The sequence below is a fragment of the Aphis gossypii genome, chromosome 2, assembly GCF_020184175.1.
Source record: "Aphis gossypii isolate Hap1 chromosome 2, ASM2018417v2, whole genome shotgun sequence".
Lineage (NCBI taxonomy): Eukaryota > Metazoa > Arthropoda > Insecta > Hemiptera > Aphididae > Aphis > Aphis gossypii.
In genome coordinates this window covers 35,898,431-35,913,128 of record NC_065531.1, presented here as the reverse complement: position 1 = coordinate 35,913,128, position 14,698 = coordinate 35,898,431, and the positions used below count along the sequence as shown (strand labels likewise).

At 23.6% G+C, this 14,698-nt stretch overlaps 1 protein-coding gene across 7 annotated transcripts in view; it reads right to left on the bottom strand.

Moving 5' to 3' along the window:
* LOC114127237 (tachykinin-like peptides receptor 86C) overlaps positions 1-14,698 on the bottom strand; it is a 110,913-nt gene that overhangs the window by 57,940 nt on the left and 38,275 nt on the right. For all 7 annotated transcript variants that reach the window (XM_027991444.2, XM_027991451.2, XM_027991441.2 and 4 more), the window contains exon 3: positions 278-611. In XM_027991444.2, coding sequence (XP_027847245.1) covers positions 278-599 — 322 coding nt within the window. In that variant the 5' untranslated portion in view covers positions 600-611. The remainder of the gene's footprint in view (positions 1-277; positions 612-14,698) is intronic.

Below are 14,698 nucleotides of genomic sequence, written 5' to 3'. Positions count from 1 at the left end.
GTTTTTCAATTTGTTATACGTATTATATTTACAAAATATACAAATCAGAATAATTGATTATTATTTTCCAACGTTAAATAAAATGTAGTATAAGATATAAATAATTAATGAAAACATGAATATACTTATCGGTTTGTTCTCTCATTTTTAAAAAGGTTAAATTAAAATATTTTTCTTAGTAAAACTTTAGTGATCCATTTATTTATTGTATAATAGGTAGTCATTTTATAATTCGTTATAGAGTAACATACTACTTTAAATCACATTAATTACATACCTGCCACTATCCATATGACAATTGAGTTGCCAACAATGGCAACGATTAACATTGCGATAAAAACAGTGGACCAGATTAACTTGTGCCACAGTGAAATATTATGCGCTGGTTCCGGTAGAGGATAAACGCAATCATGTAATCGGTCTTTGGCAATTGTGCGTTTGGACATCGTCAAATCAGAAGATTTCAACATATTTCCCAATATTGCCAAAAGAGAGGTGGAATTGTAATATTCAAGTTCTTTTGATGATTTATCAAATTCTAATGATAACACCATGGCTGTACAATTACTCAAAATATTATCATCTATATGGCCTTCCATCGTGGAATATTTCTGAAACAAATTTAAATGCATACTTAATATTTAATTATATATCTATATTGATAATATGATAATACAATAATAATAAAATAATACGCTTATTTTTATTTTTATTTGATACTGGTATAAACTATGTTAGTTCAATAATTAAAATTTATAAATACAATAAAGATATTTATAAAATAGAATAGATTCTTATTATTATATAAAATATGGATAGTTGAGATACAGTCGTGAATCTTATATACCTAGTTATAACTTGCATAATATTAAAATATGAAACAATAACAATATTACGGGAAAGATGTACAAAGGTATAAATAATTATAATTTACCTTTACTTAATAAAATCATTAGAAGACACAGGAAGAACTTTACAATATCTATGAACTCGGAAATAAAATAAGTAAATTATGTTTTCGATTTTTGAAGAAAAATGTAGATGGTTTTGGTTAGAGGAACTAACTTGAGCATAAAATGGTTTATCGGAATTGGAATTTAAAGTGGATTTAGGAAAGTTATCGTTGGTTAAGAGAACAGGACACGTTCTCGTCGAGTTTGGCTGTTGGAAAGTTTAAGTTTTTTATAAACTGAGCAGCCTTTATAGTTGGCTGGGTGATTACCATGGAATAGTGCACACTTTTCAGGATAGTCTGGTGACATATTGCATACGTCAGAACGTCAGATCTGTGTTCTTCTCTACATCTGATACATCGTGGATCGTGATTGCAGTAACCCTGAGTGTGCCCATAAGATAGGCAGAGATAGCATTGAGGTAAGCTTTTGGATGGATACTGTTTTTTGACAACTTTTTTAGTGTGTAGACGAAATTAAATGTTGTGTAAGTTCAAGTTTTTGGTGCCTTTTTAGGTCAACAAAAAAAAAGAGGTAAAGGTGATTCATCGGAAAAGTGCTTTCTATTATGAACGTGGGTGAACTAATGTTCTAAATTCTAGAGAGTGGAAATAATATCTTAAATAGTAATTATATTTTTTTTCCATTTTTATAACAAATGGATATTTATTTTAATATTGTAAGCAATCATGTTACATTAATGCCACTAAGTAAAAATGACTAACAAAAGTCAGTAAAAAAGAATAATATTGAAAACCATAGTTTACGAAAACTTTGTTCTAGATGTTTAGAGAGGTTGGAGTGCTCTTCTCTAGAACTAATCAAGTACACCGTACATTGTATGGTAATATGATACAATTCGGAATAAAATATGAAAATCTTATCTGCTGTTCTATAAAATATCTATCAAGTTATTTTTCTTGATATAATCGGAATCAATGCAGAATTAAATTAATATTTTTTTATAAAATACAATTTTATATGATTAAATACACAAGATATTCTTATCTCACAAGCAACTAGCAAGATTTAATACTGAAACAAATTAACTCATAAACTATACAAAGATGCAATCGCATTTGTGCTTGGACTCAGTTGTGATTTCGAACTAAACTACTTGCAATCTATGAATCTAGATAGATGCTCTCACTCTTATAAAAGGATGACACTGTCTTCCTGGTCAAAGAGTGACAGGAGGCGTTATCAAAGGAATTTTCCCTTTTGCTAGGACAATATTCTTTCTTCAATGGTAACTACCTACCTTTTTAGATCTAACATACTCTTCGGTGGTGGATGGAACATAAAATGTTACCATGGTTACACGAGATTATAAGATAATGTGACTTTATTTCACTTCATATTACTATACAATAAGTTGGTGTGTTTATTCCTTTTATCATTGTTGGGAACTGGTTACTAATTTTTGGGATATCGGTTCATGTGATTGGCACATGGGTCATTATTTATTAGGTACATTTCAAATAATTAATATACAAGAAATGACAATATATATTATTTAAATTTATCATTATTACGTATTGAATATTATACTTTTGTTACAAATGAATAAGATCTCTAAATTATTTATGAGTGTATTTTTCGTATTAGTATATTAGTGGTAACGGTACGTAAATTAATTATCATATTTGTTGTAGCATACAATATATAACTCAAAGTACTGTCCGTGGTAATTTTTTCAACTAGCTCTACACATTATATTGTACAATAGATGTGTATATGCGCTACTCTACGTAGTAGTCATAATATAAATTGGTCGACGAATGGTGAATAATAAAAACAAAAAAGTGTAACCCCATTAAAACTTTGACAGCTCCATTGTCAATTTAGGTACACTAAACATTTTATTTATGTATTTTTGTACAACACCATAAATTTACTACCATCATACATTTATCTCATACATTATATTTACGTAAATATACGAGAATTTTTTTTTTTACTTACATAAAATATCGACGTAGGCGTGTGCATATTATTATTTATATAAAACTCGTTTGTCTTAATTTTTTATATCCAACAGCCGACATTTTATTTTAAAAATAATTGTAAAGATGTAAATTTAACAAAAATGTCAATTAATTGCATTCATCATCTTTCAAGTAAAAGTTATTATACGCATACATATAGATAATAATGATTAATGATTTATTATATTTTAATGTCATTAAATTATTATTGTCACAATACAGTTATGATCATTATAATATTATTCACCATACCGTTTAAAATTCACAGGAACTTCAGATCTGCATATTAAACCGTAAATTGTCATCATTTACATTTCTGAAGATATTAACGCAGTTTAGGCTTAAAACGAATAAGAGTTCACTACTCATATTAAAAATTATCATACTAATGTACCTTGACACTTATATTTTGTTTTAGTAATGATTCGCCAAATCAGTATATACCTACACGATTTACACAATTTTTCGCAAAATGTTTGTTTATATGGTCGTTGGGTTATACCGTCTACCTTATAATATTAACGACGGCATATAACTAGTCCACATAGCTGTTACAAGTATAATACCACTATTAAGGTGTTTGCAGTAAATACATATAAAGAGCGACCGGAATGAATCTGCCAGATACCGTGGTATTGTTCCATTATATATATTTAACCCAAATAACGCTTGGTCATAATATATCGACTATTCCATGGAGAATAGGTATCCAACGCGTCCAGTTCATACACATAATATTTATTATACAAGCGGTATTAGAAAAGTTTTCTAACAAAATGAATCTGTTTATGTTTACCACTCGAAAAATGGATAACTATTTATAGTTGTAGTGACATTCTGCTCGTTCTATCGATGTAACATTTTTTGTTTCCTTGGATTATAACCATTTTTTTTTGAATTATGAACTATTAGGTATATCACAAACTATAATCATAACGTATTATAGATAATAATATGAAATATAAGGAATTTATTTTATTGTTTATTGAGTATCAAAAAAGTAGACTCTATTCTATTATATTTTTTTATTATTTTAAAATTAAGTACATTATTCATATTATATAAAGTTAAAATTTTTAAATAGATTTAACAATCTTTCTCAATTTCGTCTCATAAACAATTATTTTGGAAAAAAGTAGGACAATCTTACACACACGTTATATATGGTTTTTGATTAGAAACGCTTCAACTCTAAATAAATTGGTACGTATTTTTATTTCAAAGTTTTCATATAGAAGACATTTCTTTGCTGTAGTATTTCTAAAAAAATAAACTACATATTTCAATAGTACCTACTTCCCTATATTAGCGCTCATTTTATTCTTCCGAACAGTATACGATATAATATTACAAATCAACATTTATGTTGAATTCGGTATCGAGTTTGTTTACAAGTACCTAAGTATTATTGTGTTCATCGTCGTTTGTCAATAATTTCTCGCATTACACTTGAAAGTCATTCGAATGTTGACATTGATGAGCGGACTGGTGAGTTGTTGTCATATAATAAAGCACTAGCGACTTACAAAAGGCAGAAACATTTTACATGTTGCCAAATACATCTTGATAATTAACACTGTTAGTTTGAATAATATACACGTAAACGTTACAATTTAGGTATGCATGTTTAGTATTTTAGTAGGTATTTGGCCGTTAAATATATTTTAGCTGATGTATATCCCTGGCGTCTGAGCTGTTCTTTTACATTGTACCTACATTAAAAAAGATTATATGCTTACTAAATACATAATTTGTTGTATTTTTTATTGTAATGGCAATTAATAATATCAAATATAAGAAATTGAAGAATTTATGTTTTTTTTTTTTTTAAAGAATAAAAATTATAAGTTAAATATTTATTTACTCAAATAATATAAACTATATACTTATTATGTTTGTATGTTACTTTTAAAATTATCGAAGATAAATATGATTCATTACTCTTATAATCACGCATATAATAAAAAAAAAAACACTGAAAATTATGATTTTTGAATTGTAAGTACGGAAGAGTACTAACAAATTAAACGAGTTACGAGGGTAACAAAATAATATAATATTGTAAAAGTCTTTACACTTGACTAAATTCGTTGTATCCTTACTATAATAACCATGAAAATAAGATGTTATATTTATTACATGTTCAGCACAGGTTTAAGGATTACAATAGAAGTTATATTTTACTATTAAAATTGAAAAAATAAAACTGATAAATGTGATACGTTGCCTATTAAATTTATGTTGTGCTTTATAGATTTAAAAATAAATTTAATATGTAATATTTAAGTGTAAATTTCATAAGATCAAATGTAGTTTAATATTTAAAAAATATCCGAGTCGAAAATATTAAACAGATAGCTTTATACATACATAAATATATAGAAATAGTTCATTTATTGATGCATGATTCAAATCGAAAATAGTTCCATGTTAATTATATTACATTAGAGTATTAGACACTAGTATTTTTTCTCTATTAGATGTATAATAAGTATTTAAATGCATAGTAAATATAATAATATAATTTTAAAAAATTGTTGAAATTTGAATTTAAATGTTTGTAAAAAAAAATTGTGCTTATGTATTATTTAATATTTTAAAATTGCTAGAAGAAAAATCCAAGTGAAATCTTAACGCTATCAATATCAGCTGCAAGTACAAAGTATACACATTGGAGTGTATCACCGACAACCGCTTTTGTCAACTACCATTTAAGGATACAAACAGCACGACCAGTTTGACTACTACCACTTTACCCGATTATTTGAAGGAGTATCTATTAGCTATTATTATGAGTAGCTGAGTGTAATTTATATTAGTATTTCGATGTAATAAAAATGCATTTGGTGTTTGTGTTTTATTTTCACTTTTCACAAAACACCAATTATAATGTAACAACGATAATCAGCGATCGATATTAACGAAATTCATGTCAATCTTGTATTAAAGTTTTAGGTTTTTTGACTTGTGGAAATGGTTTTATTATCATTAAAAGAAAATTAACTAAAAAAAAATAACAATTATAATAGGTAAATATAATAATTTCAAATGTTTATACTTTGTTAACTTAAAAGAGTTAAATTATCTTGAAAATTGCACCATTATGGTAATAATATATTAAGTGTTAATATAATATTTGGTAAAACTTTCAAGTATTTTGTCAAAAACTGATTTCGCATAAAAATACTGTGAATTTCTTATTTTTAATCACACTTTACTCTCCCACTAAGTATCAAATTAATTTATATTTCTATCAGAAACTATCCTTAGAGTAGAAATCAAAGCATTTTTTTTTACTATAAAGTGTATTCAGTCATAAAAATTAAAAAAAATCACACATCATCGTAAAATCAAAATAAATTTATCGCTTCGCTCATTATATACAATTTTAGGGTCCCTCATTAAAAACTACTAAATTATTTTACGCTTTTAAAATAAAACTACTTGTATAACTATAATTATAATTTAAATAAAAAATTCAAAATAATCATTTATCCATTGGTAAACATTGAATTATAATAAACAAATGTCTATTATAAGACATTATTGATATAATGATACATTATGATATTTTTATCTTTAAAAAAAAAAATATAGAAACAATAAATATCTTGATCAAAAAACGTATCAGTTATTCGTATAAACACAAATTCTAGAGAAAACAGATACTATTTTACCAAATCTGTTGAAAAAAGTACAACTACGACAAATGAAAAGTACTCTCAAGTATTAAAAAGTTAAAAAATGATCTTTTTCATATCATTTAAATAAATAATTTAAATAATTATATCAATAGTTAAAAACGATTGTACCAATTTTTAATATAAGTACATGTGTTTTTAATTATAATAAATAACAATTTATAATTTTAATTATATAGCATTATAGATATTAGTTTTAAGTTATAATTTATCATATATATTGTTTTAGTGTATTATTTGGTGAAAATAAGAGAATATCTATAACTGATAACAATAATTTTTTTTTTTTATAAATCAATAGAAGTAAAATTTAGAATTAAATAATGAGCGACAAATGAAATGTCAAGGCTAAAATATATAATATTATAATTTATTAGACATCATATTTTAGCTGTGGATTGTTGAGACAAATAAATACATTAATGAATTATTTTGCTTTATTTAAAATAATTGATTTAGTTTATCTTAATAAACTTGGAAAAAAACGTTTCGTTATTTTTTTACACTAATGATTTATTAGTTGTAAATATAGTTAATAATAAAATAACTAAACAAAATACATAACCCAATTTACTATTTCCATATAGACATAACATATAATTTGAAAATTATCCCAACCAAAATAATTATGACATATTCAGCAATGCTCTAAGCACCATAACCAGTATTCAAAATAATTTTCCATACCAACAACATCGCAATCAGCATAATAAATTAAGTTAAACATTTATAAGCACAAAATAAGAAAATCAAGTTTATTTTGATATTGGAACATTTAAAAATACACGGAAATGATTTAACCAACCATAACGATAAAAATACAGTATATATCTGATGTTTCCAAACTAAAATACAATACAATAATAGACATAAAAAATTATTTACGCACAACATTGGGAAAAATCACTGGTCAAATCAAAATATAAAGTTATGGGAAATAAAGCAAAATAAAAATCTATGAAAATTGGCCACTTTTTAAAATACTGATATCTAGAAAAACAGAAATAAAAATAAACTGACCGAAAATCGACAGTGAACTGAAATAATTTGTTTCAATTGCCAACCAGAAAATGTCATATAATTCCTCATGAGTACTGAAATAGAGAATTTATATATTTAATACAATAAAAACAGTTATGTTTTTTCTTATTACCATTTATATGATTACGTAAAATTGCATATAAAAAACTAAAATATACTGATGAAATATACTGAGGATACTGTGAAAGCTTAAGATTAAAAATTTTAAAGTAATATTATAGGTATAGCATATATATTTGTACAATAAATAATCATACATATTATTTGTAAGTATGTATTATATTTAACTTTTTTGGATATTTTAACATTAAAAATAGATTATTATAGATATATTGTATCGTTATTAATTAATGACAATACATTTACTCGAACTAAATTGGAGAACAGTTAAAAGTAAAAAATTCCGGCGAAATTTCTTTGCTGTATATGTAATATGTAACAATTTTATCTCGTTTTTGAATTGGTCGTCATTGGAATGGGTGAGTTAAAGTTTAAATTCGATGATAAATAATTGTATAAGATGAAAAATAATTCTATGTGAACATAGCCTATAAGTATTAAGCCTATATTTCTTAGGATATTTTTATATATTTATATTGCTATTAGCAATTCATTTGTTATGCCAGTAGTATAAGATGGATTGAAATAATATATTTTTTTAAATAAACTACGTATATTATAATTTTATGTAAAAGTGAATTTAGCTTAAAAGTAATCTTAATATATTAACATTTTATTGTATATAGTAAGTAATAATAAATAAGGGCTCGGGTTTTAAAGCATAAGCTTCTTTTTTTTATACATAAGATAGAAATCTAATTTTGTACTTATCGGTTATCGCGACTAACTAACCAAATAACTGTAACCTTGGGGGCGTTTGTTGGTAAATGATGGAATATTTTTTAGTTGAAGTTAAAGATAGGACTGCACTTTAACTCATATAGGCAATAAAAGATAATATAAACTAATACAATTTTCAAATAAATTTTCAAAGGGAATTAGGACTAGAGTTTCCAGTCACTCGCTGCGCTTACTCGGACTTTCAAAACGAAAATATCCCTTGATTTGCTATGCAACACTACCTAAGGTCATAGAGCTAAAAAACGATGCCCATAATTTTGCTAAAGTAAAACACATCATTGTAAAACCAATTGCTTCGCTCAGTACATATAAAAAAATAGATAATATATATAATATATATAAAAATAAATAATATTATAGTTTTATAACTTTTATAGTTTTAAGTGATATATTAAAGTATTTTAAAATTAATTTTTTCAAACTAACATAATGTTGAATACTTTAGAATATGGATGAGAGAAATAAAATTCAAACAAATGGTTTCATTTATTAAATTTTTCATATTTATAAAATATGCAATTCTTGGAAGTATATTTTTGTACAATTTTTTGTGGTTTTGTTAATAAAATGGACGTGAATTTTCAGAAAATTTAAGCTGGCAATGCCGGAAAAAATAAATTTACGCGTGGAATGTATATTTAAAAATTTATTATGGGAAAATAAAATTTAAGAACCACAATAATACTCGTATGAAAAGTGTAGAGTTTAAAATATCAAATAGTGTATGATAAATACCATACAGTTTACGTTGTTGTGAAAAAATATTTAATATAGGTAGTTTTTAAATTAGAATTTGTTTATATTATACATCAATTAAGTTGTTAAGTATCGATTTTAGGATTGAAAATAGTAAAATATGAAGTATTAAATAATATTTTTGATTGAATACGATAATATTATGATAAATATATATTAAAATGTGATAAAAAATATTATGTGGAACCTTTTAAATGTAAAAATGAAATCTGGAAAGTCTTTTAGCCGTATAGTATTATAGTAGATTTTGAATATTCCTCATCATTATTGAGTAAGTTTCATTCAATACGGGAATGTTAAGATTAATTTAGGTATTGACAAATTATGATTAGTAAATCTTATATAAATATATAAATAGAGAAAAACAAAAAAAATTTGTAAATTTAAAATGTCTCTAAACAACCTAAGATAGAATAAATAAAATGTCTTAAAATAAGATAATAATTTTTGGAAATAATAGTAAAATAAGTTTAGCAAAGGTTTAAAATATCTATAAATTATTCATTTTTGTATTATAATAAAATAATAACATTTATTTTGTCAAAAATTTACGTAACATATTTTTGTTTTTTGTATTTTTTAGTTTCTTCCGATTAGTTTGAAAAGTACTAGGAAATGAGAATATTTTATCTTTGAATACCAAATATATTTTTTTTCCGAAAATTCTACCACAAAGTTGAAGAATGAAAATGTTTTCAGATTGACGTTAATCTCATAATAAAAATAAAACACGTTGCAAAATAAATGCTTGATTTCAAAAATAAGTTTTACTATATTATAACAACAAAAGATTTTTCAAAATTATGATACTAGTATATACATAAAGTTATTGTTTATCTTTGAAAAAATGCAATAGATTTAGTTTACTGTAGTATTTCTTCTAAAAACATTTTTTTTAGTTAAACTTCTTAGAATTTGTTATGATTCATAGAACCTTAAAAGTTTATTATTTCATGTTTATTGTTATAAAAACATAATTGAGTACAAGACACACGTTAAAACTCTTATTACCCAAAAGATTTTAATTTGAATAGATACTGAACAGAACAATGAAGTTACAATAAAGCCTCTGAAATATTGATTATTCTTAAATTTTTATTAGCTTAATATTTTAAGAAATACTAACTTAATTTATATAAAAAAATTGATAAATAATTGTAGATCTTAAAAGTTGAATAACTTGAATAATATTGAATATTTTGCCGAAAATGTAACTCTTAATGAAACAGCTCAAGTAAATTGAATTACTGAATTTGCTCATAAAATTGTCATAATGCTTACGATGAAAATATTTTCATAATAATACTATGAAAATATGAAATTATGAATCAACTAGAAGGTACATAAGTAGGTATTAAAATTTTCAACTAGTCAACTTTTTTCATACGGTACCTATAATATAGTTGAATGGTAATTCAATATTGCAACAACGCATCAACCACGGTTCTACGTATAAGAAAACTACATAATATGCTTTCAACGATTTGCATATTACTTTCAGAATATAATACACATTTTGCATGTACATATAAATATGACATAATGTATTTTATGTAAATATTAATTATTTTAAATTGGTTTTACGATGTAGGTAGTAATCTACGCAAATATTATTATACGAGGTTCCATAATTTGTTAGGTAGGTATTGACAGTATAAAATTTTTTTTTATAATATTATTTGTATAATAATAATACGAAATAACGATAACGTGTATTGTATGAAGATACAATCAGCTATTGTCTGGAAATTTCCTTACTATAATAAAACTATTACACTATAATTGTATATTCATTGTTATCTAAGAATTGGTTGAATGTTTTATGATTATTATTTGAATCATGAAATTGAATGATCCACTTATATTATTATGATATACGTATATTGCTGTATTATTAACAACGTGATCATGATTTTTGGATCAATAATATACAAAAATGAATAGCAATTTGTACTAATAATGAGTGATATGATTATTGTTTATAATGTATAATATGAATTTAATTTATATTATAATATATAAATATTTAAGTTACAAATAAACGTTCGATTATTTTTTACGTACTCAATTTCATTTCATTTATATTATTTTTATTGTATCAAAAAAAAAAAATATATATAAATATACATAAATATGTTTAGGTTTATTAATTTTTTATATAGCAAAGAACGCGCCTATGCAAAGTGATGGACACATTATAATTTCAATATCGTAATATAATAATATTTTGACGCAATTTCAGTAGTTGTTTTTATAATATTACTTTTATTATTTAAATGGAAATTGTTATTACATTTTTTCTTTATATTATATATTTAAGTTATTTTATTTTTTTAGCTTGATAAAAGAATAAATTGGTTTTACACTATTTTTAGATTCTGCATCCCTCTGATGTAAGTTTTATTTTGTTTTATATTATTTTTATCTTCAAACACTTTTTATAGAAGAAAAGATGTTTCGATGTTCAACTTTCGGGTTTCTGTTAGAAAATTGCCTTTAGTTGTTCCATTTTTTTTTTTTTGGTGGGAGGTGTGAGTTAGATAAAACTTCAAATTCCCGGTAATAGAAATAGAAATGATGGAAATTTATATATTTACGAAAGAATATTTTTTTACAATTAATTTTTCTAATTTTATTGTAATCCGGCAATGAATGCTTTTTTTACAAAATATTTACACCAGAATTTTTTTAACACGATATAATTTTCCAAACATTTTGGAAGATTTTAACTATATACCAAGTATATTTTAAATGTTCAACTTTTTAACTACAATAAAATATATTTATGTAAAAAAAATGTGTAATATATTATTACATTTATAAAACAAAATTTTAGAATACGAGTTTACTGACTAATTTTTAAATGTACAAATGAAATTAGAAAAACATTTCATAACTGTGTTTAGCATTACTTTAGAATCAAAAGATTTCTTCTTTGGCTTTCAATCTAAAATACTAAAATATACTTAATTCTTAAGACAGTGAAACGTAATCTCATTTTTTCATTTTAATTTGTTTAGTTTTTATGTATTTGAAAATGTATAATTTAAAATTGAAACAATCTTAAAATATAGTATAATAGTGTAATAAAATAGCATATGAATTTCATGTGGATTTTATTATGATAATAAATTGATTATGATTAATGAATATTATAATATTATTATTATTGTTTCTTGATAGTATAGAAAAAATAAAAAATAAGTACTATTTGAGTGTTTGGTAGGTACAGGTATTTTAATACATAAATATAGAACATTGTACTATCAGAAAAAAATGCAATTTAATATTTTTACCAGTTAATATATTTTAATATTTATATGATAAAAATTTAAATGCACCAAACACTATGTCAAGTCAAAAGTTAATTAATAATATTAGTTAATATCATTTAGGAAGAAAGTAGTTAATAATACTATCATTTGTATAATTTCTATAGGTATACGTTATAATTATAATGTAATAGAATTTTGTAAATAAATAATAATAATAATAATAATAATAATAATAATAATATGTTATTAAATAAATAATTATGATATCAATTTTATTAACTACACTATTTTATTTTTCGATAAACTAGTGTTTAAATAAAATAACAACTATAAAAAAAAATGTATTTAAAATATGTTATTGTGTCATTTATTTGTTTTAATTAACATAAATCATATGTATATTGGTAATTAAATTATAATACAAATAAGTAGTTTGATTAATATTTATGAGAAATACTTTACTTTATTTAAATTTTTGTCAATTAGTTTGTCTGATATCAGAATTTGAAACTTTTGTTGTTATTATGAGTATAGTTTAATATTTGTTATTTTAAAAGTTGAACTCTCAAATTTAAATACATTTTTCGTTTTATTTGAAAACTTGAAAAATAAACATTATACGAAAATTATGTACCAAGATATAAGCATTTTATTTTATTATATAAAAATAAAACTTAATAAGTAAGTTTATAAATGATCCTACTATCATAAGGTATTAATAATTATTCAAACTTTTAAAAACAATGAATTAAAGTATGGTCAAAGGATGTGTGAATGCATTATTTGTGTTAATTTTTATCATTTTAACTAAATAATTCGTGTTTGTGTTATAAATATAATTTTGTTTTTAAATTTTTACAGGTTGCATTTTTAATATGTGTGATTATTTATAAAATAATGTGCTTAATGTTTTTAGTGTATATTGGTTATAACATTTATTTTCATGAAAACATTATTAAAATACCTATTCCCTGTACATTAAAAACCTAAATGTGACTATACGTTGAATTTATTTTATTTGTTTGTTGAATTGTATTTGTTAGATTTGGTGTTGATACACCTATAAAAGTTGGACTTGGACAATTTATAGACAATGAGCCCTTCTATAGTATTGCATTTTTAAACACAAATAGAACTGTGTGAAAATATCGAGTGGACCATTAAACAAATACGGTTGGTAAACTTACGAATCGTATAATGCTGCGCGCAAGAATTTTCTACTTGAAAGTTTATGACGATGACCTTGCAGTTGATTCAACCGGAATTCCTATGGCCAGTTCGCCAAGCACGTAATACAACGAAAGTAATAATATACTATAATGCTCACCGAACTTGCGGACTCAGGTTCAAGGTTGGTCACAATTGTTCTATTCACACTTAGTATGTAAAAAGTTCCTAGTAACTATAGGAACACGAATACACGAATATCGTGATGCTCTAGTACAAGATTAGCATTATCTATTGTAAGATTATGTATAGTACAAAGTTATAAGTATGTGAACATAAGCATATATTCAAATGTCTACTAAAACGTTATATATATATATATATATATATATATATCTTAAAGTTAGAATAGGAATGCACTAGAACACAATAATATAATTCGATTGAAGTTATATTAACAAATGTGTAAACATTTTTGTTTCGTATAATATACCTAATTAAAACAAATTATTGTCTTAATATATTCTAATACTACAGTAAAAATAAATTATTTTTTTTAAATAATATGTAGTGACCAGCTGTTTTTTTAAGTATTGTATAAATTGTTATATTTTAAATTTTCTATAACTAAACGAATTAACTACAAATTATGTTAATATATTTCAACTTCGATATTTTTTCTGCATTCTATTTACCAACTAAGTTTTAGTTATAGGAAGAACAGTACAATGATTTTATAAGAAAATAAGTATACAACAAATAGTAAAATATGTTATGAATCCTTTGTTATTTAATAATATTTAGTATTTCTTATCATTATTTGACAATTATTTAAAATTATCATATAATCGGTTGGCGTAAAACTATTTCTTCATTTGAAACTTAATTTTTGGAAAAATTAGTTGCCATAAATGTTTCCAATCATTAAGATTATGTATTTATTATTTTAATGATAT